General features: G+C 37.4%; 1 protein-coding gene across 2 annotated transcripts in view; it reads right to left on the reverse strand.

The window, feature by feature from the left end:
* Window positions 1–903: 903 nt before the first annotated feature.
* Window positions 904–26,176, reverse strand: part of PRKG2 (protein kinase cGMP-dependent 2) — an 85,790-nt gene continuing 60,517 nt past the window's right edge. For both annotated transcript variants that reach the window (XM_004316075.3, XM_004316074.4), the window contains exons 14-18: window positions 17,031–17,194; window positions 13,387–13,509; window positions 12,335–12,397; window positions 5,277–5,343; window positions 904–3,267 (exon numbers count right to left, since the gene is read on the reverse strand). In XM_004316075.3, coding sequence (XP_004316123.1) covers window positions 3,172–3,267; window positions 5,277–5,343; window positions 12,335–12,397; window positions 13,387–13,509; window positions 17,031–17,194 — 513 coding nt within the window. In that variant the 3' untranslated portion in view covers window positions 904–3,171. The remainder of the gene's footprint in view (window positions 3,268–5,276; window positions 5,344–12,334; window positions 12,398–13,386; window positions 13,510–17,030; window positions 17,195–26,176) is intronic.

Raw genomic sequence — 26,176 nt, forward strand, 5'->3', positions numbered from 1 at the left:
TAATAAAAAAAACAAGGATTTATTATTATACCAAAAAGAAACAGATGTATTTCCAAATGATTATTATCAATGACCTACAAGTAATAATATTCTGGCCCAGTGTTCCAAAGCTTTATCTGTACCATCTCTAAGTTATAGGTGAATAAAGATGTGGTTTGTTATTCAATGTCACACAAACCTGGACAGAGCAAGAATTCAAACTCATAATTTTTGACTCCAAGTCTTACTTTTCACCACTACATGCTCCTCCCTCCAGACATTTTAATAGAGAACATATTAGGAAACTACCATCATGAAAAGTTGGCCCTGCAGAGAAGAGGCTCAAGAATGAAAAATTAACTTTGCACCCAGAAAAGACAGATTAGGAATGACTTAATGATTAGGAATATGATGGGTCTGTATATAGGGGGATAATTTTCTGTATTTTCTAAGAATATATATATGTACATATACATATATATCCTTAATTTATAAAAAGTTAAAACTTAGAAGCTTAGGTGAGCAGTGAACTCTTTTTTTTTTTTTTTTTTTTTTTTTGCGGTACACAGGCCTCTCACAGTTGTGGCCTCTCCCATTGCAGAGCACAGGCTCCGGATGTGCAGGCTCAGCGGCCATGGCTCACGAGCCCAGCCGCTCAGCGGCATGTGGGATCTTCCCGGACCGGGGCACGAACCTGCGTCCCCTGCATCGGCAGGCGGACTCTCAACCACTGCGCCACCAGGGAAGCCCGAGCAGTGAACTCTTAATAAAGCACTTCATTTTGGTGAGGGTTAATTCTTCATCACATGCATTAAAATTTGATTAACCATCTTTACTTCATGATTTAAAAGAAAAAGAAAAGATTGATACTGGATTTAATTGGTACAATTGTGCATACAGATACCAATGATACATAAGGTCCAGGACTAAACGGTTATTAAGGCCCCTTTAATTCTAATAGAGATAGTAACAGTAGCTCCCATCTATGCAGCATTGATTATTTCATTGAAATTGGCAAAGGACTGTCTAGGTATCAATTTACTCCCCAAAACAGGTGCCTAAAGTAGGTATTGTTTTACTGTGCTTTTTCTACAGGTGAGAAAGCTAGTACTCAAAAAAAGTGAAGTCATTTTTCCAAAGTCACCCAGATACAAAATAGAAATGGGATTGTATTAATGGTTCAGTCTCTCATTTCTCCATCTTTATAAAGTACTCCAAAGTAAACACAATAAAATCACATGTGGAGATTATATATTGACATGGCCAGTCATAGCCAAAATAAACTTGTAGTACCCTAAGTTGGTTTTTATTTGTATATATGTAAGTCTTTTTTGAATTACAACTATTGATCACCTTTGAGAATATCATTGCTAGTATAACTGTACAGTTCTAATATCCACCCAATACATAAATTCCCTACATTTATAGGTGGGTAATTTAAAAATATATACATGGAAAAACATACAGTGCTTACAAACCAAATTCAAATAAAAATCTTTAAAAAATCTTAGAAATTCATTAAGCAGGTTATGTTGATCCTATTAAAAATGGTTCTTCTATGTACAATACATAAACTTTAAAAATACTACTACAGGAAACAAAAATTCTTTGGTTCAGCAAAAGGATTCTAAATGTGGAAATTTAATTTGTTAAGGATGCACCTTCCTGGGTTGGGCCTCACTTATCTGGTTTAACACTTCAGAAGCAGATAGATGACTCTCTGAATGCTGAAAATATGGGTGGATGTGGATAGCGATGCTTTTCCTATAGAACATTAGCATGTGAAAGTATAACCAGAAGCTTGAATAATGCAGGAACTTTGATGTTATTTTTACTCTGCCAGATCAAAAAGATAAAAAGAAAATCTGTTTCCCATCCATTTGGGAAGGAGGGTGGGAGAATGATCATGATCGGTACATAAAACATTCTACTAGTGAAGTTCTTGGTTACTGGTGTCCAATGCTATTGAAACAAATCTATTTGTTATTTGGAAGACTGCAGGGAGGAGCCAGGAGGGGGACAGATGCTGGATGTCCCTTTTACCGTCCCATCCCTTCTCTAGTGGCTTGCCTGCCTTAACAATCTAAAATTATAAACACTCCCATGACTCAAATGTCTCCTTAAAGTAATTAATGCAGCAGTGATTAGGCGTGCATCAATATTTGCCAATGGGATTTCCATTAAAAATTAACTGTGGTTATTTCTATACTCTTGGTTTATTAATAGCAACAATCACAGAACTGGCCAAAATATCTCAGAGTTTCAAAGAGTCAGCATTTATACCTTTTAGAATTTTTTCTCCTCCATATGTAATGGGAAGGAAAAGCCTTCACAATGTAGTTCCTGCGTGTTTTCTAATTTGATTGTGAAAATATTTAATATATAAGATAAAACCTTTCCAAAGGCCCATCAATTAACCACACATTATAACCATCTTTAACAAGACTTTTGAAAAGTCTCTGAGGTATCACAGCTGGTCACAGGAGAATAAAAATATTTTTTGCTTTGTTTATTGTTTCTAAGTTCCCCAATAGAATATAATTACCTGGCTAGATTCATTAACTCATCTGTGTTAGAAAGTGGTACCAATGACTAATACTCAAATTTGCCTTTCCCCAGACTAGGTTCAGAAGCCTATCAATATATTTCTAGGTTGAACACAGGTGAAAATCAAGAACTTCTGCTGACTACCAAGTTTACGGCAAGCCATGACTTCAAGATGCCATAATGCTTACGTGGGATTGTTGAGAATGGGGGAAATCTTCCAAAATTCACCCTTGTTCTTTCTTCTATTTGAATGACTTAGTTGCTCAAGGGCAAGACACTTTTTAAACCTTACTAGGACTCAAAGGAGACAAATATGATTGGGACGGAGCAACAGACTGCAGAGAAAATGATGTCCCTTTGACAAAAATGGTTCTGACTTTGAAGAGGGGAATAGGATAGCCTTCAACATTTGAGAAAAGCAAAGAACAGAACACACGAATAATTCACAGCATCTAAATGAGACATTATCATTCAGAACCACCTCCGCACCTACTATTTCCCACCCCCAGCTCATGGGCAGGGATTTCTTTTCTCTAATGGTCTTCTAAAAGATAGTATAATACTCTGAAGAGAAATAATCAGTGTTGGATTGTTGGTCCTTATAGTCCTTTTGTGTATGTAGGGCAGTAATCATCTTTTCTTCTGTCAGAAGTCTTTATCCCAGCCTGACAGCTCATCAGGAGGCACCCCCTTCTCGGGAGGATACTTGTCAAAGTAGCTGTGATCTGTGGGTCCACTTAGCTAGTAGAAAAAGGATGAAACCAAAGGTGAGGATAACGTTGACGAAGCATGCTAGAACATATGGGGAATGCTTTCTGTATCTGAACACTGATTTTCTACTGCAACCACTTGTAATGTACATATAAGGAAAATAGAACCAGTTATGATTTTTGAGTCACACTCTCAGCCTCATGAGATCTCCCCGTTAGAACAAATGGATCGGGTCCCAGAATTACATGCAGTAGGAGCTACCTGGCTTAAGGAGTTATTTCTGAAAGAAAAGGTGACAGAAATGATGTCTCTTTTTTTTTTTTCAAATTGGAAAATATTTTAAAAGGAAATATTAAAAATATCAAAATTTGCCAGAATCCTTCTTCCACTTTATAATAAAGTTTCTCACTGATCTTGAATTTTTATAGGGTTAATTGACCCATATAAATTCTCCAGAATGTCAAACAAAGGGACAATTCAAAATACTAGTGACCTTGTTGAAAGAGTGAAATGACTCTGGTATTAAATTACTTTGCAAATCAAGTGGTTTTCAATTCTTTGCTTTCAAACAATCTTCATTAGTACCTAATTGAATTATCAGCTAAAAATACTATTTATGATCCATCATAATGAGTTTTTTGGGGGCATAAGGAGACTACTCAGAAGGTGCTCAAAGTGACATTGCTATTATAAAATCCTCCACTCTCATTTACTTATTTATGTGAACACAACTCTTAGCACTTTCATCTACAGAAAAATAATTTTAAAAAGAAATAGAATTGATGTGGAATCTGATCCCATTTTTTAGTAAATAATATTCAACCACAAGTACATTAATAATTTCTTTTCAAAACATTTTTGTTTAATAATTATTTAAAAATTTATAATATATGTATGTTGTTTGATACTGCATGCTACAAAAATGTAATTATAACTGAATCCAGAAGAAATATTTGTATTGCCAGCGAAATTTTTATCCTCACAAAAATTTTTAATTTTATAAAAACTAAAATTGAAAGGCACTTAAAGAATGATTAATAGAAGACCATCCAGTATAAAAATCTTTTACATTAGGATGAAATTTTATAGAGAAGATCTAATGGAAACATGAAAATAGGAGTTTAGAGAGAAAAAGTAGTCATGTAATATTTCTGTCTATTTTTTAAATGGCTGATGGGTTTCATATCTCAATGGCATTTAGATTACACTGGATATATTTAAAGGGGCAAAGTGAGAGTAGTGTTTTACTATAAAATGTCAATATTTACAACATACTCGAAATTACATTTTCCACAATGACTTAGACGAGTAATGAAAAAATTCAGATGTCAATCTAAAAAGGTACAAAGAAAGACAAAGATCCTCAAAATTCCTTTACAGAGAACACAACATAACATTTGTAGGATGTTGACTAGATTATTCCTGAGTCATCCCCCTCCCTCCCCAACTTAGCAGATGTTCTGCTTTCTCTGGAGCTGTGCTGTCCAACCAGCAATGGGGACTGAGCACTGGAAATATAGCTAGTCGGAACTGAGATGGCTGAAAGTGGAAAAACCACTTGGGATTTTTGAAAATTCAGTATGAAAAAAATAAATGTAACATCTTTATTAATATATTAATATTCTGTGTTTGTTACATGTTGAAATAATATTTTAATGTATTATGATAATTAAAATTAATTTCACCCATTTCTTTTTACCTTTTTTAATACGGCTACTAGAAAATTTTAAATTACATATAGGTTCATATTATATTTTTAGAACCATCTGTCAGCCTGACCAACACTGGCTACCTTGGGATTTAGATTTACATGTAATCCATTCTTAAGAGCTGAGCTAAGGTCCATTGAATACGTAATACTATTTAGACCATATAGTCACAATTGCAAAGACATTTTCACTTAAATTTAAAAACTGTTAAAAAATGTTTTAATCTATTCTACACACACATACACACACACACACACACACCCCTAAAACCTGTTTACAAAAACAAATACTTGGAAAAAAATCAAGAGAGTAATATAGTAGATACCATACCTCTCTTTGTAAAGGTGATGGAAGGTTCCGTGCTTTCAGTCCTTCCCAATTAAAACCATTTAACCACCTGAGAAATCAGAAAAGTACAGAGAAATATTACTTATCTGATAAACTATTAGCATGTCAAGTCATCTGTCTACCCATTTTGTTGCCTGCTCCCTGCCTGCAACAGTATAGCTGCAAGTGATCAGAGGAAAATACCAACCATGCCCACACACATGTGTGTCTCTCACATTAAATCCATGCCCACTACCCTCAGGGGGGCCTTTAATGCTGCCCAGCAGTCAGTCTAGGTTTCCCTGTTGTTCCCCTCGTCACACTCCCTTAGACTCATAATCCATTCTTCGTCCTCTCTCCTCAGACTTTCAGACCTCCTATCCATCTTCCCTCCCAAATGATGGCCTGACTTCCTATTTCACTAAGAAACAGGAGCAGAAAAGAGAACTTCTACAATTTTCCACCAGCAAACCTGCCTGTGTAGGCACATCTGTGTGTTCCCTTTCTCTACTGCACCATGAATGAACTGCCCTTGCTCCTCTCTAAGGTCAGCTCCTCTGCTGTGTATTTGATCTTGTAGACATTCTCTATTCAGACATGCTCCTTAAATTCTCCTCTCTCCTGAATCTTTAACATCGTCTCTCCTGGGGCATTCGAATCAGTATGGAAACATTTAAATTCTTCCAACCACAAAGCAATCTCCCTTGACCCGAACTCCCCTCCAACTCTCATTCCATTTCTCTCTTCCCATTGGAGGAAAACTTGAAAGAGTAAACTAATCACTGTATCAACTGCGGACAAAAAAAACTGTTGCCTGCCACTCCAGTAAACACTAAGTGTTGCCTGCCCTGAAGCCCTCAGCCATTGCAGCCACCTGATGGGGGATTCAGGATGGAGAAAAACTGAATACTGGTCCTAGATAGTTAAGATGCATATCTAAGGGGTAATTTCAAGGAGCCCAAACTCTTACATCTTCCCATATATAGAAAAGCAGTAAAATCGTTGACTTGAGATGTCTTCTATTTGTGATTAGTGGTAAATTTTTTTCTTTTTCTTTTTAAAATTGAAGTATAGTTGCTGTACAGCAGTATGTAAGTTACAGGTGTACAATATAGTGATGCACAATTTTTAAAACTTATACTCCATTTATAGTTATTACAAAATATTGGCTATATTTCCTGTGTTGTACAATATATCCTCGTAGCTCATTCTATACCTAATAGTTTGTACCTCTTACTCCCCAACCCCTATATGGCCCTTCCCCACTTCAGCAGTAATCTTCCAATGTTGTACTACATGTTTTTGTTTTTAAAGCAAAAACTCTTATATATCCTGATTCCTCCTTTACCTCTTTGCAGCAGTTCCTCAGAGCTGAGAGGTTGTCTCCTGGGCTATAGTCCTCAGTAAGGTCTCCAAATAAAACATAACTTGCAACTTTTAGGTTGTTGTGTTTTTCTTCAGTCGACACTACCCATTTTCTCCTAGGCACACCGCAATCAGGCTTCACCCTCTCCACTCCAGCGAATTCCCTTAATTCTCAGTTTTCATCTTACTCTTAGCACAGCTCATCACTCACACTTCCCAAAACACTTTCTTCACTTGGCGCCAGAGACATGCCCTTGTCCTGGCTTTCTTCTTACCATCTTGGGTGCTTTCTCTCATTTTCCGTTGCTATTTCCATAGGAAGTTGGCATGCTCTGGGGCTCAGTCCTTGGACCTCTTCTTCCAACTACTCCCACTTTCTAGGAAATCTCATTCAGTCTTGTGGCTTTAAATAGCATGTATAAACTGATTACTCCCAAACTGCTATTTCCACCACCACCCTGCCCCCCTCCACACACACACACACACACACACACACACACTGCTTAACAGGCTGCTAGCTACAAGTGCTATTCACCATCTCCCCACTGGATGTCTAACGGGCATCTAGCTGTATCAGGTCCACACTGAAGCTCCAAATTTTCCGCAACGAACTTCCCTCAACTCTTCCAGTTGCTCAAACCAAAGACTTTGGAGTTATCCTTTCTCTCACATCCTATCTCACTCCATATGTAAATCTAGTCTGTTACGTTCAAAATACGTTGGTATTCAGAACCTGGCCAATACTCAACACCTCTACTCTACCAGCATGGGCCAAGCCACAGTTATTTCTTGCCTGTATTAGTATAATAACATCCTAACGGGTCCTCCTGCTTTTGTCCATGGGAAACAGCCCAGCAAGGGTGATCATTTAAAATGAAAGTCATTTGGAGGAAATGTTTCCTCCAACATTTTAAGTTTGGAGGAAAACTTGAAAGAGTAATCTAATCACTGTATCAACTGCAGACAAAAAAAACTGTTGCCTGTCATTCCAGTAAACACTAAATGTTGCCTGCCTGAAGCCATCAGCCATTGCAGCCTTTGTTCACATCATGCCTTTGTTCAAAACTGTCCAATGCTTCCAATTTCACTCAGTGTAAAAGGCAAAGTCATTACCATGTCTTTATTAAAACCCAGAGGCCTTATCACCCTTTCCACCACCACCCTTCCCCCACCCTGCCACTGCCCTACCTTTCTCTTTCTCTCTCTCTTTGCTCCTTTGTCTCCTCAACATTCTTCCAACAAGCATGGGATGTTCCCACTTCAAGACCTTTGCACTTGAGCCCCTGTAGCTGAATTGTCCTTTCCCCAGATTTCCACATGGTCTGTCTCCTCAACACCATCAGGTATTTTCTCGAAGGTCATCTTCTTAGAGAGGCCTTCATTGGCCATCCAGTCTAACATGGCAACCCCTCCCCAACCCCACCCCCATGTACTTCCCATCCTCCTTCCATACTTTATTTTCTCTCCTTATAAGTTACTGCCTTCTAATATACCTACTATACACTTAATTATTTTCTTTATTTTCTTTCTCTCCAACTAGAATGCAAGCTCCATGAGAGTAGGGGTTTTTGTCTGTTTCCTTTCCTTCTGTGTCCCTAACACTTGCAACAGTACTTGACACAAAACAGGGGCTCCAATAAATGTCTGTTGAATAACTGAATGACTCTACAAGAGAACACCCTTACATAGGACCTCTAACTATCATGTCTTACAGTAACACACTGCCATGGTGGTGATGCTATTGGTGAAATGTATATAAGAGGCTCCAAGATAAAAAGTATTTTACAGTTATCTGTAATGAGAGAAGGCTGATGGCCAGATGAAGTTCTTTCATTTATTGCTTCCAAACTATTAATCTAAAAGGAAGGACTGATCTGGTCTTTAGGATACGTATCAGGCTTGGTGAGCTGGAAATGCAACACCAGAAATGAGGAGGACTTGCTCCTCTCAGACAGAAACAATGTACTGTGTCTCTCAGAATCTTATAAAGAACCTGGAATAATACTGTTTAAATCCACTGATCTTTTCTATTGGGACACTGAGGTCAGGTCTGCCAGCCAACAAAAATTTATGGAAAGTCAACTTGGTCCCAGGCATCAAAAACAACAAAGACCCTGCTTTCAAGATATTTTTATTTTGGCAGGAGGTGACAAGTAATCAAACAAAAAAGTAAACAATACGAACATTTACATTAATTTCATATACTAATACGTACTAGGAAGATAAAAGAGAATAAAATGGTGGATGATGACTGGGATATGGATGGCTTGGGAGGTGCTGCTTTTAGCTAGGGTGCTATCTGAAGAAGTGATATTTGAATTGAGGCCAGAATGAAGAGAAGGGAGAAGCCATGGGAAGATTTGTGGCAATGACCTTCTGAATGGAAGAAAGTGATAGGAATGAGCTGAAGTGTGGTGAGTGGAGGGGAAACGAGAGAAAAATATGATGTCTGAGAACCAGCCAGAGGCCAGATCTTATAGGGTCTTGTAGAACACAACAAGGAATCAAGATTTTATGCTTATCGGGAAGCCAGTAGAAAGTTATAAGGAAGTGATACAATCTAAATATGTTTTCAGAAGACGATTCTGGCTGCTATGTGAAGAATGATCGCAGTGGGGGGCGTGATAGGTCAGGGTGGTGGTGGGAGGTATCAGAATGAAGGCTGGGAGATTTTAGGAGGCCCTCGTATTCATCGGTCTGTCAACTGTATCCGAAGTTACCCTTTTCTACCTTTTTCAATCTCCTCCCTCTCGTGGAGTTGGTTTTGGGTCACTCCTTGACTGGATTTCTCATTCCAAGTCTAAGCTTAGCAAGAGAAAAAGTACTAAAAACAGAGAGGGCGGGCTCTTAGTACATTCCATTTCAGATGCCATTCTTAACCCAAAGTGACATTTTGGTCTACACTGTTGAGTCTCTAAGCAAAGAGTGTGAGTCAGACAGCAATCCTAGATGTATGACTTCCATTGTCCTTGCTGCAAAACCACAGAAGTCCTCTCCATGATCCACCCATCACCTTCTTTGCACAGACCGAGGCTCCATTTTTAGGGATTTCTAGGCACACAGTTCTGTGGATTCTTTTCTTTTGCCACCGATGACTGACACAATTCCTTTTCACATATTTTACAATGCTCTCTACCCAGATGCTACTCCATAAATATTAATAAAAATCATTACTGTTACTCTACTGAATCAAAGAGCCTATGCATTTCTTGCTGAGTACTTGCTACAATTTGACTTATGGCAATATTTACTTAACATGAGTGGTTATTCACTTAACACCTGGCCTTTTTGACACTAACCACATTTTAAGTAATCCAAGTGCCAGCATGCAGTCGTGTGTGAAAAATATTCACTAAAGAAATATTAGCAGCAACTGTACATAAATTGCTTCTTCATTTTTAAAAGAGTAGTAGCTATTCTTGAGAGTAAAATTCTAGAGACTGGAAATATTAAAGGTAACATTAAGAGACCTGAAACAAATTACTCCTCTACCTAGCAGGAAAGATTTAATTGTACCCTACAACTATATTATCCCTCTTTTCAGAGAGGTGTTGGGAGACATGATTGGTACCTGGTTTATAAGTTAACTTATAAATAGGAGAGGGAGGAACTCTATTTTTAAGAAAGATGATTTAACACAGACTGAACAAACATATAACAATATGCCACGTTTAAGTGTATTGTTGTTAAATACAAAATTGAAGTAAATGGCTCTCCAAGGAAAAAAGATGTTTTACTTTAGAGAGGAGTGGGAAAATCTGATGGCAAATTTTAGAAAGAATGCTTTTTTAAAAAAACATTACAAGAATATACTGGGTAGTGAAGCTATATGTGCCTTGGAGACTTACGCAAGGCTATAGAACACTCCTATTTGAAAGCAAAGAGAGTTCTATTTTTCAGACCCCCGTGCCCCATCTTTGTATGCTAAGAAGCACTATGAAAATCAGATGAAATAATGTTTTTGATCTCCCTGAGCTCACCGGAAGGCACTGTGTAAATTTGGTACATCTTATTAGTGAACTCTGCCCTACACACAGCAGCTTCAGCTGTATGCTTCAGCTACTTGGCAAAGAACACCCTGTTAAGAAGAGTGGGCAAATTAATCCCTATGGGGAAGGAAATTCAAAATTCTTCATTACCATGCTGAAGTGAGAAAATCCTTCAGCATGAATCTGCATGTACATCTAATCACAACTTGACAGCTATATTTAAATGAGCCTCAGGTAAATAAGCAGTAAGAGATAAAACGGGAACCTGTTAACAATTATATCACTTCTATTTCCCACCTACCCCAGAGCAAACATGAAGATGCTTCTTTAATGAGATAAAAGAGGAAATACATTGGAAGGGGGGACTTTTACTGACTGGACACTTGTTTGTTCAATATGAATGGTGTGTTTATGTGTCATTTTATCATGAGAAAAGAAACTGTGATAACAGCACATAGGAAGAGAGATAAATTGGAGTCTAAGACAAATAATAAGCTTTACACGAAAGACAATCCAAAAGATGACAAAGAACAATAAAATACGTATTTTGATGTCTATAAAATCCACAGATGTGTCTGTCTCCATCTCTTCCTCCCTCCCTGCTTCCCCATCCCCGTCCTGATATATCCTTATGGCAGAGCCCGATATGAATTTACAATGTTGAATACATGGCTTTATTTCAAGAAAGTTCATGAATAGATAGAGCAGGGTTGGCAGCTTGGGGATTTTTTTTTTTTTTTTTTTGAGCTGCACCACTACTGTTCAGAAAAACGGATAGTGTTTCTATTCAGCAGCATCTCTCCCTTTATTTTCACACTGTGTTGATGTGCCCCTAATTCTTCAGTAAAAATATCCAGAGAAGAATAAAATGTTGAGAGGTGTTTTTCTTTCTGAAAGTGAACACAGTAGTGTGCTCAAAGGTTTTCAGTAATGAAATTCTCAAATTTATTTTTTGTACTATCAATAGGTGATGTTTCACTTCTGTAAATCATAAGCAAAATCAAAACATCTCAAGGATTGCAGGATTTAGCTAGGCATAGATTTAAAAAAAAAAAACAAAAAAACTCCAAGGCCTGAACTTCCACATATGGAACGAAATCAGAGAGTTTATATTATGGAAGTTATTGATGGTTTTAAAGACCAGCTTTAGAAATTCACAGACCTGAAAAAGGTGCTTTTTAGACTATTACATAAGGATAAAACACTGTTTGAGGTTTTGTGGAAATCAATGTACTTTACCCCAAAAGTAAAATACGATAGGAAGCTTCAAAATGTGGAGAGCTGGTCAAAGGAAAATTATATTTTAAATAAATATATAATATTAGTTAAAACTGAAGTAGAATACTATTTAACAGTTGGTTTAGCTGACCCATTCTCTAGAATATTGAGAACAATAACTACCCTACTTTAACTGTAAATGAAACGTCAAAATTAGAACTTGATTCCTTTATAGAATCCAAGTTAATATTAAAAAATAATGGAGATTACAGCAGATAAAAAGCCAAGTTGCTATAACTTGAATATGTGATTTTGTAATTTGTTTTATAACTTCATCGCAGCTAGTAAAACACAAATTAAAAATAAAGCACCAAAAAGGAAAACTTGATCATCTGTGTAGGGATCTTTACAGACTGAGAGAAGCTTCAAGATTACCACACTTTAAAAATAAATTTCTAGATTTTTCTGGGCAAAGAAGTAACTATGTACCTGTGTTTCTTAATGTCATTGATTCCATTCTTCAGATTTCCTAGTCTTTCTGTTGGATTTTGCCTAAAATAAAAATTTTAAGTCAATTTATAATAATTATGTTTGAGTGAATTTTACATTAAAATTTAACAATTTTTCTTTATTCATTCATTCATTTTGTCAACAATATTCATAGACCAGGCACATCTGAGAATAAAGGAGATGGAAAACACATGCCCCCTCTGGGGGAGCCACAGTCAAATTACAGTCAGGAATATGAATATATGTATTCAATATCTATATATCCCAATATATAGATATAGGTATATACATACGGATATATAGATATAGGTATCTCCCAGTGCTTTAAATGAGCTATGAATAAATGCTTAAAAGAACAGGACAATGCCACCTTACCAAGTCTGCTAAGGGAACCATGGAAAGCTTCAGAGAACCATTTACAACAGAGCTGAAATTTTAGAAGCATGCAGAAATTTCTGTGGGCAACTCACAGCTAGGTTTCATGTTCTAAATTTACTAAATTTCAAAGCTTTTAAAAAAGTTCAAGTGTGCAAGAAAACTGCAACAAAATGAAGCTTAAACAAAATTCTAGAAGTCTTCTGTTCTCCAATAAATTATTTTTAGTGGTAAGTAGAAAATTGGAGTAATTTAAAATAGGAGTACTTTTTTTTTTAATGAAGATTGAAAGAGGACATACAGTAACACTTTATCATCGCCACTAATTTTCTCTCAAAATAACAATGCTGTAAACTACTCTTTTATTAAGCTAAGTTTTGTGGTTCTATTTTCCTCTAACAAAGATGATTCTCAAAGATAATCTGAACAATCTGCATCTCTTTTAAACTATGAGTAGGTACTGTGTATTACATGAAGGAAACTCAAACTTCTAGCACAGACGGCAAAATAGAAAATGATTTTCATTAAATATAATTTAACTACATAGAAAAGTACAAAAAGTAAATATACACCTAACTTTAAAATGTGTGGCAGCAGAAATAAGAAGCCTTCACACCTTCCCCCAAGAACAAGGGGTTTTTAATAGTCATTCTCACCTGCAAAGCCTCCGAATCAAATCCTCAGGTCGTCTGGTTATCTTTCTGGGAAAATCCATTTTTTCAATTCCTTTGAGAATCAAATTGTAGGTCATCATTTGGTCAACCCCAGAAAAGGGCGGGCTAGAGAAAAGCCAAAATAGGACACTAGGACCAGCATCTGAGACACATTTACAACTAAATTTCTTTTCTTTTTTTCCCTCCCTCCCTCCCTCTCATGAGTTGTTTTATAGCAAATCTGGATATATGCTAGAAAATAATTTCATATCACTTAACAAAGTACACACACACACGCGCACACACATACACACAGAGGTAATCTGTCAAGTGGTGATAATCACTAAAAAGAAAAATAAAGGGGAGGGCAGAGAGTGAGAGAGAGGAGGTGTGGTTTTATTTAGACACAGTGGATAGGAAAAGCATCTCTCATATGTTGGCAGTTGAGCAGAGGTGGGAGTGAATGAGCCAAACAGGCAAGGGATTCCAAGACAGCAAGTACAAAGGCCAGGAGTCAGGAGTGGACATGGGTCGTTCTTGGAACAGAAAGGAGGGCAGTGTTGCTGGTGGAGTGAGGAAGCAGGAGAGAGTGTAAGAGGTGAGGGCAGCATGGTCATCTCGATCTAGCGGGCTACGGGAAGGACCTGGGAATACTCTCAGGTCAGGTGATCTAATTTACAGAAGTCAGAGTAAGCTTTTTAAAAATGTGTTGAAAATAAACTGTGATGGTACTAGCGGTGGGGGAAGGCAGGCCTGGTAGCCTGGACTCGAACGGTAGTGGTGAAGGTGGTGAGAAATGGTGGGATTCTGGATTATTTCGATGGCATAAAGTCAACAGGATTTGCTACTGGGGTGAATGTGGTATGCAGGAGAAAGAAAGGATTCAAGAAGGATACTGAAGTGTTTTGACCTATGGAACGGAGATACTGTTTACTAAGACTGGTGTGGAGGTTAGGCTGGGGGTGCGCAGTTTCAGAGCAGGTTCTGAGGAAGAGAATCGAGTTGCATCTTGAACATCCAAATAGAGATGCTAAGCAGACAGTTACATTTATGAGTCTGACATTCAGGGAAGAGGTTAGGGCTGGAGGTATGATTCCGGGGAGTCATCAGACAGTATCTACAGGGCATAGGGCTTGATGTTATCACCCAAGGAGTGAGTGGGTAGGAAAGAGGTCAAGGACTGAAGTGGCCCGATGACCACTGAAGAAGGTCAGGATGACAAGAAGAATCCAGCAACAGACACTGAGCTGGAGCCTCTAGCATGGGAAGAGAAATGAGAGAAAGGGAGGTCCTAGAAACCACGAAGAGAGAATTTCAAGGCAACTGTTGCTAAGACGAGTAAGAAAGCACTGGAAATTAACCACTGGGTTTGGATAACACGTTCATGCATGGACTCTGCTTTTAAAAACACTTTCATACCTATTCTATTGTATCATTTAATTTTTGAAAATTAAAGATGATTTTCATGAATGACTCTGTTGTACCTTGGTCACGCTTGAGACCTTTGGATACCGAGAGTTCCCACTCTTGGTAATGAACCTGAAACAAGTCCGTTGCACCAACTTTTCAATAATCTATGTTTCACTTGAAAAGAAAATGAGGTAGAAAACAAAAACCATTGCTACAATTCCTTCAACTTATTTATATATTTACAAGTAGGTTGTGTTTTGTTTTGTTTTGGTTTTTTAGTTCTTTTGTTTTACCTCCTGACTTTAGGGCATTTAAAATGAACTTTTCTCACGCTCTACCCCGAAAGCCTTTATAACAGCAATTTTGCACCTTCTTCAATGACAGCTCAAGGTCACTTCAGCAACTCCAAGTTATTGAGGATTTTTTTCCCTTCCTTATTCTCTCACTTTATTTCCCTACTTCTTGTGACAATTTATTCCAGCTGATGAAGACTGAAATGCATATTCTCCAGTTACCTACAAGAGCCATCATGAATGTCTTAGAAATGCAGCTGACAAATTTTCCAGGGATGAGGAAACAAACTCTTGAAATAGAAATCCTTGTGTCCTGAGACCTTAATCAACTTTATCTCTGAATGACTACCTGGAAATTTTTCTCTTTTTTACTTCAAAATCTTAAGCAATGAATATTTGAAAATGATTACAGATATCAAATAATCTTTTTTTTTTTTTTTTTTTTTTTTTTGGTACACAGGCCTCTCACTGTTGTGGCCTCTCCCGTTGCGGAGCACAGGCTCCGGATGCGCAGGCTCAGCGGCCGTGGCTCATGGGCCCAGCCGCTCCGCGGCATGTGGGATCTTCCCGGCTCCGCGGCATGTGGGATCTTCCCGGACCAGGGCACGAACCCATGTCCCCTGCATCGGCAGGTGGACTCTCAACCACTGCGCCACCAGGGAAGTCCTCAAATAATCTTTCATGTGGACAAGGAAAAAGAATGGAGCCATGGGTAACCCAACATTGAAATCTGCAGTGTAAAAAGTTCAAGAAGATTCTACAAAACTCTCCTTTTGTAACGCAGGTGTTGAGACTGGAATCCCCGTCACTGGGCTCATTCCAGCATTTCTTATGCCATTTCAAATGCAAATCCTCCCTGACATCAAGACTGAGAATATTTGGTTGTAAAGGCTTAAAAGAATGACCAAATCAGTTAATGAGAAATGGAGGTAGAAAACCAGAAAGAAAACTACCTGATCTGAATCCTGTCTATACAGCCATGCATTATATTAAAAAACTCTTATGTATAAGGCACACGTGTTTAATGAAAAGTGTGTCATATTTAGAGTCAGAAGACCTGAGATTAAATCCTTGATCTTAGGCAAGTAGCTCTCTGACCCCGTTTTCTAATCTATAAGATTTAAATCATAAAATAATCATAATACAAATTTAAATCATAAGATAATAAACAATTCCTGCTTTAACTTCCATACAAGCTTGTGAAAACAAAATTAGATAATACACATGTAAGTGCTTTGTAAGCTGTCAAGGGCTTTACAGATGTGAGGTAATATGTGTGTGTACGTGTGTGTGTATAAGTGTGTATGTGTGTGCAGGCAGGTTGAATATTTGGGATCCTGGATTCATTAATACAGCCCTTTAATCGCTTCAGGAATGGCAATCCAATTTTAACTTGTAAAACTCCTGCTGTGTCTTGTCTCTGTTCATTAGCACCTCTAGAAAGCAGTTGACAAGGGGATTAAAATTTAAATCCAGCAATGTTGCCTTCTTTCAGCATTTCTGGTTAATGATTTATTGGGAAAATGGAAGAACACGGCTAAATTTAATTGATCAATGGATTTAATGGAATTATGATTGCTATTTTCTCAACTACAAAAAAAAAATACAAGGAAATAATAACAGCCCACAACTTCAATTTCCTTTCTTATTTTTATGATGGATTCCCCAAACCTTCACACACTTGATATATTAACTATAATAACAGGCCTTGCCACTCTAGGTAAACCATAGCAATTTTGTACTCCTTTCCTGCACCTTCCTGAATCTTTTCACCATGTTACAAGCTAGAAAGCATGTTATATATGACATAATGTGAGGAGGAAAAGGCATCATGCTTAATCAAAAACACTTCCAAAATGTTAAATTCTTAAATTATATATTTTTTATCATTAGTAAGTTATTTTTGCACTTCTCTAAAGAAGAGACAAAACACAAGGTACTTACTTGCCCGTGAGGAGCTCATATACTAGAATTCCCAGGGACCAAAAATCCACACTGAAGTCATGTCCTTTGTTGAGAATGACTTCAGGAGCTACGTACTCGGGAGTTCCACAGAATGTCCATGTTTTCTGTCCAGATCCTATTTTCTTAGCAAATCCAAAGTCAACCTGGAAAAGAAGATCAAAGAAATTTTCAGAGACCGTAAAACTCACATTCTTCTTTGTCTTCCTCTAACTTCTTCAATCTTCTTTCAACACCTCCACCCTGCCCTTCACACCACACACACACACACACACACACACACACACACACACACACACACACTCTCCACTGACCCTCTCATTTATTCTTTTGCAGGGCCAGGTGTAAATCTCGTTACATTGGAGAAAATTCCATGCACACACCTCTACGCCCACGAGGATGAGAGGGATGTTTTAGCAAGGAGAGACCCTTATAACCAAGGTGAAGTTCAGGGCAAGCAGACAAGTAACTTGCAAATCAATAGTGGTATTCATTGGCAAGAAGAGAGAAGGGGGAAGTGATAGACACTTGCACCCTTTGAGCTTCATCATAAAAGGAAGAATGATAGCAGAATTGAGAGTTTGGGAAAGGGACCGTCGTTGAGAAGAAGAGGGGCTTAAAATTCTGGACAGTCTTTAAAAACCTTTATGTACAATGTCTGCACCCTCTAAATGTTGGCAGTCCAAAGTAAAAGCAAGGATCATCCCATCTCAACTTTGGCTGAACTCTGTACACCCTCAGTCTCTCTCAGGGTGGCAGCACTTGCGTTAACTTATTTATTCTGCAAAAATACTGTCAGCACTCACAATAGGCCAGGCTCTGTGCTACAGATACAGTGTTGACTAGGAGAAGCTCAGAGTACTGGGAATACTTAAACAGATGTGATTAAAAAACTGCCATGTGAGACAGGATATAGTAGAAGATTATGCTAAGTATAAACTCAAAGAGCCAAAAGACATAGAATTCTGGAACATTAGGGAGAAGATGGTGGGGAAAGACGTCATTAAGAAGTGACATCTGGGGCTTCCCTGGTGGCGCAGTGGTTGAGAGTCCTCCTGCCGATGCAGGGGACACGGGTTCGTGCCCCGGTCCGGGAAGATCCCACATGCTGCGGAGCGGCTGGGCCCGCTGAGCCTGCGCGTCCGGAGCCTGTGCTCCGCAACGGGAGAGGCCACAGCGGTGAGAGGCCCGCGTACCGCAAAAAAAAAAAAAAAAAGAAGTGACATCTGAGCTCAGCACTGACTGAGGATTAGGAGCTCTCCCAGCGTGATGAATGGGTGCTACCCTCTTCTGTCTTTTCAGGATAGGCTCTTCCACTTCTCTGAGACTCTATTCAATGAACTCCGTGAACTGAATAAAGACAGGAAAGAAAGCTGGAGCAACAGAAGACCCGCTCATTAAATCGAGGCAGTGTATATGACTGAAGTCCTGCCCTGCAAAACAAAGTTGGTTTCCTTCCACAGGGGCGATTTAGCATGTACTTTTCATCTCCAATACATAAAGATATTATTTTAGTAAAACCACCCTCCACCTCCAAGTAAACAGAAACATAAATTATAGCTGGGCTTCAACATGCACATTTTAATAGATTCATTATACATGGACTATCTCAATAATATGGCAATAATCATGGCTAAAAAAATTAAATAAATCAGGTTAACACATCAAAATAGACCCTCACTTAAAAAATTATGAATCAGTGAACTATAAAATCTAGCCCTCATTTATTTATTCAAATATTAATATTTAAAACATTTGTCATATGTTTAAAAATCTCTTAGAAATTTACCTTTTTACTAAGCCTTTTTGGTATTTATCACATAACAGCAAGGATATCCTTATTAGAAAAAAGGGAATTTAAACAACCTAATTTGAAGTGGGCTTTTGTTCTTTTCTTTTATCTACACAGAATGACTCGCAAAGATTGTACCTAAGAGATGGCTGGGAATATTATGAAATTAAAATTTGTAACTAGCTGAAATTAGCATATCTACTTATTCCTCAGGTAAAGAACCAATATGAAAATCTTAGCTAATTTTATAAAGACTGAAATTTAAGAAACAAGAAAGCAATGCTTATAATTTCATTTGCATCCATGCATGTATGGAAATATTATATTTTGTAGTTCTGTAACAGCCCTTCAACTCATTTTTTAAACTGCACTTAAGTTTCCCATGTAAGGATGACTGGAAGTTCATTAGATGTTTAGGAGAGCTTTTCTAGTTCTGAAAGTAAGAAATTTTAATTTGAGTACCTGATTTTGCTTTTGTATTTACATATTGACCCAAAGAGATGGCAATAATTATATTAAGATTTTAAGATTTATGAAAACTTACCACTTCCTTTATCTCCTTTGATCTTATCAACTTTAGTCTAATCCATTTGGTTGGAGGAAATTGATGCTCAGACCTATTCAAAGTCATGTGCCAAATATAGAAGGTCCCAGATCTTCTAATGTGAAGTTCTGTGTATTTTCTATAAAAATTCACACTACCTCTGTCTTGTACCAGCATGGATACCACCACGAAGCCTCAATCTTTTCTTTAACCCTTTATCTTCTAGTCAATAGAAATGTAAGTTCTTTCCTTTGTTCATTCAATGAATATTTATTGAAAACCATTATGTAACAATCACCAGGGTACAGACAAAGTCCCCAGTCTTCTTAGAGCTTACATTTAAGAGAAAGAGGAGAACATGCATAAAAAATATAATATCATATAACCAACAAGGACCTACTGTGTAGCACAGGGAACTATACTCGATATTATGTAATAACCCATGGGGAAAAGAATCTGAAAAAGAATGTATATATATATATATATATGTGTGTGTGTGTGTGTGTATATATACATGTATACCTATGTATATATATAACTGAATGACTTTGTTGTACACCTGAAAGTAACACATCGTAAATCAACTATACTTCAATAAAAAAGTAAAAAAATATATCATAGCATATGTAATATTGCCAAATAGTGATATATGCAATGGAGAAACATACAGCAGTTAGGTACTGAGATCAACAGGAATTATACTTTAAATGGGGTGATCAGAAAAGTCTTTCTGAGGAGGTAGCATTTGAGCAGATTGGAGCAGAAATCTGCATGAAATAAGAATGAGAGCTCTGTAAAAATCTGAGCAAGGATGATTCTGACAGATAAAGAGCTAGCACAAAGGCCCTAACCTTTGGGAACGTGCGAGGTGAAGATCAAGGATTGGCAAGAAGGCCACTGCGTCTGGGCCCTAGTGTATGACGGGAAGTGGCAGGAAGTGAGGGCAGATTGTGGAGTGGTCTAGTAAACCATAGAAAGAGTTTCAGATTTGTTTTCTAGGAGGCCATTGGAGGGGTAGCCTCCAGCGGTAGAGAAGGGGTATGCATGGCTTGGCTAATGTTTCAAAGGGCTCATTCTAGAAGATAAGAAAATAGACACCTTCCCTTTAAAAAATTTTTTTCCTAGAAGGACTGAGCTTTCAAGAAGAATCTCTGGAGAAGCTGAACACAGGTTTTCCCTTGTCTCTATTAAATTCCCATTATGAAAGACAGCTTACATTATGCTGAAAGCTTAAAAACATTGTCTCCAAAGATTTTAACACACCAGAAGGTTGTAAGATGCTTCTATATCTGAAGCAATGATTGGTTCATTCAGAAAGAAAAATTAGCGCTGTGGCTTGCTGGAGCTGGTATCCGGTAAGTATTAGCTTTTTCCCAGAAGTTTCTCTCTGGGTCAGTAAATTTGTCAGCTACTGGTTCTCTTGGTCACATAAAAAAGGATACAAAAGGACCAGTCTAATTAAGCCAGATGATTCATGGAGACATAACATTCCCCAAAAAAATATTTATGTGGCATTTTTAGGGCCCTTACTTTGCCCGAGTCTAGACAAAGGTAAAGTGGAATCTATTTATCCTATCCACCAACAACTAAGGAGGATTTCATGTCCCTGTGATACTAAGGTCCATCTACTAAAACGGACAACTGTGGATGGCTTCCACTGGAGGCAAGAGCAAGTGAGACAGGCAAAGGTATGGTACAGACGAGGCCTTCACAGCCACACACCATTCTTTAGGTGACTGTGGTGACTCACCTGAAATACTTAGAGTGTTTAGTGGAAAGTGGGAACGATGATGGGGAGCTTTGCATACACGAGAGCAAACAAAAAAAATCAGATCACTGGGGGCTCAACTCACAGGCCGCCGCCTCCTTGAAGCCTCCCTTGAATTTACAGAACCAATTCCTTTCTCTTTGAGCTTCTTTAACAGTTTCTATTCCACAATGACCTCCCCTACGGTAGCACTGTCTAGTTGTGTGTGAATAAATCTAGCTCCTGGAGGAGAGGTATTACATCCTATTCATTTTGTACCCCCTACAGCATCTGTAGCACAGCAGATGGTCAACATGTGTTTGATGAAAGAATCTGAATGAAGACATAACTGTTAACATCCGTTTCAATAAGATGTACATGTATAATCTTCACAACAACTTCATGAGTTAGGGACTATATCTCAATGTTGAAGATGACAAAATTAAAGCCTAGCAAGGTCATGGAGACTTAAGATGAGACTGAAACCAGGTTCCAAAGGAACCTTCACATTACAGGTAAATTCATTAGTAAGTAGATTTTTAAGGGAAAAGGCAACATAAAAAGCATGTTAGTGGGAAAAGTTTAATTGTCACTTAATAAGTACAGCTAATAACGGTCTGTCAAAAAGAATATAGTTAGAGTCAATGATTACTTTTATTTTTCAAGTTAAGAAATACTTGACACATGTAAAATAATGTGACATACATTCAAGTTATAAAGTATGAGAATAAAAACACCCCAGTATCCACCACCAGTTTAATAATTAGAACAGAACCAATGCAGAAGCCCTCTGTGCTCCTTCCACACTGTCCTTCTACCCCTTGCCAAGAGGTCACCATTACCCTGACTTTTTGTGTTTATCATTTGCTTGCCTTCATTTCTAATTTTCCCGCATATCTAATATCCTTACATGATATATAGTTCTCATTTTTAAAATTTTTAGATAAATCTTATCTATTCTTGGGCAAACTGCCTTTTTTCACTTAAAATCATATTTTTGAATTTAATCCATTTTGCAGTACACTTACATTGCTGTATCATACACCACTGAAAGAACATGCTGTAAATGGTGTGAAGTTTTTGTCCTTTACGCCGTTGATGGAAATTTGTCTTATATCCAATAGCGTGTTATCACACAAAAAGCTTCTATTAACATCATTTCCCATCTTGCCTACTGGACATGTGTAAGAAGGTAGAATTTCTGGGTCAAAGACATGGTATGTTCAACCTCACTGCTTATTGTCAAATTATTTTCCTTAGGTCCTATATTACCTACCCCTTTACCAACAGCAGTGGTAAAGAGTTCCTACTGTTCTACATCCTCACCATCCTTTAGTGACATCAACTTTTATTTTTTGCCATCTGTAAGTATAAAATCACTGTGGTTTTAACTTGCAACCTCCCATTAGCAATTATTTTGAGCTACAGCATTATAATTAGTTCTGATATCTGAGAGAGTTCCCTCCCATGTTCTTGTTTGCCCTCAGAAATGTCTTGGCTATTCTTGGCCTTTGATCAGTCTGTATAAACTTTAGAATCAGCTTGCCAAGCTTCATGGAAAGCTCTGCTGGAATTCCACTGGAAATGGATCAAATCTGCAGATCATTTTGCAAAGTATCGATACCTTTAGGATGTTGAGTCTTTCTATTTTTAAACCTAATACATTTTTCTGAGTTAATTAGAGTAATGCTAGCTACTGCAACAAAGATATCCAAGAAAGTACAGAAGCTTACACTCTCCATTAATTTACTTCTTCCTTACATAATGGGTTTTCCTGAGCAGCAGGGAAATCTCCTCCAAGTAGTGGTTCAGGGACGCGGGATCCTTCCATCTTAGGGTTCTGCCAACTTCAAATCGGCTGTGTTCATCGGCCACAAGCCAGAAAGACGGCATAGAAATTAGCTGCACAGATCACCATCAGACCAGGTCTGACAGCGGTGCAAAGCGTGTCACCTCACATTTCACGAGCTAGAACTGTGTCACATGGTCACAACTAGCCACAAAGAAGGCTGGGGTAAGTTTTCTGGCTCTGTGCTCAAAAGAAATGAGAATAAACCTACTAATTTAGGTCTTTCTAATATCTTTCTATAAATTTGTATGTTTCTCAGTAAAGCTTTCACATATTTTTGTCAGATTTATTCCTAGATAGATTATATTTGTATTATATAAATATATAGATTATATATTTATGCTTTTTGTAAATGGCAGTTGTATTCCTATTTATCAATTATGTTTCTGGTATTTAACCTTATCATCCAGCAACCATACTGAACTCTCTAGTAAATTCTAATAATTTGCTGTTACATTCTGGATTTCTATAGAGTTAATTGTATCACATGGGAAAATAGGTTTTGTTGTTTATGTTCCAATCTTTCTTTTAATTTTACCTGTATCTTTCTGCATTGGGTAGAGCCTCCTATAAAATACTGAACCTCCTGCAAACCAGGAAGAGAGCTCTCACCCAAGCCCAACCATTTATATATATAATATACTATATACTATATTATATGTAGTAGTAGAGTTACCCAAATACTTTCTAATCATGTAACTCTCTACTATAACTGTAGTTGTGTTCACTCACTATAGCATTTATCTGTACCGCTTCTCTTTTTCTTTTGATCAGTATTTTCACAGTTTGTTAGTTTCATTAGTTTTTCAAAACATCCTGACTTCATATCCTTTTATATTTTATAAATTCATGTTCTTAACTTTGTTTTTTCCTTCTCTTTTCTTTGTTTTTTCCCCCTTTTCCATATTCTTAAGTTGAATACTTATAATTTTTAGCCTTCTTTATTTCCTAGTTGAAACATTAAAAGCTATAAACATTATTCTCCCTGTCATTTTAGTTGCAACCCACATGTGTTGATATGTAGTGTTTTCTACTATGAAATTCTGTTTTATAATATTCATTAAAATTTCTTCTTCATTGATCCTTTGAGTTGTTTTGAAATATCCTTTAAATTCCAATGAGATGAATTCAAACATTTTTAGTGATTTCTTTGTTTTTTATTTATTTTTATTTATTTATTTTTTTACTTTAAATTTTTATTATGGTAAGAACACTTAACACTTAACACTTAACTTTTCAATTTTGAAGCAATTTTTAAGTCAGCTGTACAGTTCTTTTTTTTTTTAACATCTTTATTGGAGTCCTGTTTTCTAAATTTTGTTATTCATTTCTACCTTACATACTTTGATGTCACTGAACAAAACCTTTATGTTCCTAAATATTTTGGGAGTGAAGAGGAAGTGACCTCAATGACTTTTTCCTTTTTTAACAAATTGTTTACTCAGTCATTTTATTTTTTTTATTTATTTATTTTTTTGGCTGTGCTGTGCAGCATATGGGATCTTAGTTCCCCGACCAAGGATTGAACCCGTACCCCCTGCATTGGGGGCACAAAGTTTTATCCACTGGACCACCAGGAAAGTCCCCTCATTGACCTTTCATTCATTCTTCTGTGCTAAGCAGTGTGTTAACGTCCAGCAGTAAATACCATAGCACAGTTGCTGCCATTATGGGGCTATCAGCACAGACGGGCACAGAGATCATAAAGAAGCAGGCAATAATATCAACATTTAATGTATTTTCTTAAACAATACTCCATGTAAGATTGAGGTGTTCTGTTATCACATGAGGTGTATTGCTCACATGAATTAATAGCACAGTCATATAGAACATTTATTGATGAGTGACAGCTGAGATTTACTGGATTACAACCAAGTTTTCTCCTGTGCAACCCCAAGAAGGCTAGCTACTATATAAATTCTGCTTGGGTTGAGAACAAGGTCAGTTTTTAACTCTTTAAGTACTGTCCTACATCTTAATATCACCCCAGATTCATTCATTATAACCAGAAGGAGGACTCATAACCATGACTGCCTTCATCAGCTCCCCCTGGCCTTGAAAGTGAAGAAAAAATTAGGAAATTATTGGATGGGCAGAAGAGAGATGGTAATGTGAGAATATCCATTGTCCTTTAGTAGTATCTGCTAATGCTTCGTCTCCACCTAATATGTTTCCTGATGGAGACGGCTTAGACCAGGTGGGCTCCATGTGGGACTGAACCAGTCTGCACTCTCGATCATAAATTGGGGAAGAAGAGTAGAATCAAGTCGTCATCCCTCACTACAAACACATCTTCTGTAATGATCACTAAAGAGCAAACCTCTATAGCCTCTAGAGAGACACTTTCAAAACGCAGACCTTTCTCCTACTTAAGTCTTTTTTCCAGGCTTTTGCTGGTTATTCTTTGCTGAGGGGAAAAAAGCCTTTCCTTATGGTTGTCTTTAGATATCTGATCTCTCACTGATATTGCCAAGAAATGATAAAGGAAGATGAAAACACCACTTATGAAAATTTGAAGAATGAGACCAAGGTCATCCTTTCAAGGAGTCTTTCATCCTCAAGGACATTCATGTCCTAGTCTGGACTGCCCAGTGTCCGTCACCCAGACGTGCATTCCTGATGTGCTGGACCAGGCATCCTCACTGCCCTCACTTCTACTGGGACCCCCTCAGGAACCTTCAAAGGCAGCAGCACTGTTAGGCTGCCAGCTGCCAGCCCAATTCCTATTTTTTTTATATTTGCTGAAACTTGCTTAATGACCTAGTATATGATCAAATTTTGTTCATGTGCATTCTCTAAACATTGGGAATATCCTACATGCCAATTATATCAAGTTTATAAATTGTGTTGTACACATCTTCTAAAGTTTTAGTGAACTTTGGTCAGAATGTTCTATCAATTTCTGCAAGAGGAGTATTAAAATTTCCAACAGTTGTCCATTTCTCCTTACTAGTCTGTCAAATTCTGCTTCTTATTTTTGAAGCATTTTGGTAGGTAAATAAAAGATCAGGATTGTTACATTATCTTGGTAAAATGAACCTTCCATCGTCATATGGTAACACTCTCTATCTTTAGTAATACTTCTTCCCTGATACCAACATAATGAAACCTGCATTTCAATTTGCTGAATATTTCCCAGACACATTCTTTTCTATCCTTTTAATTTCAACCTTTCTGCATCCTCATGTTTTAGGTC

The sequence above is a fragment of the Tursiops truncatus genome, chromosome 5, assembly GCF_011762595.2.
Source record: "Tursiops truncatus isolate mTurTru1 chromosome 5, mTurTru1.mat.Y, whole genome shotgun sequence".
Taxonomy (NCBI): Eukaryota; Metazoa; Chordata; class Mammalia; order Artiodactyla; family Delphinidae; genus Tursiops; species Tursiops truncatus.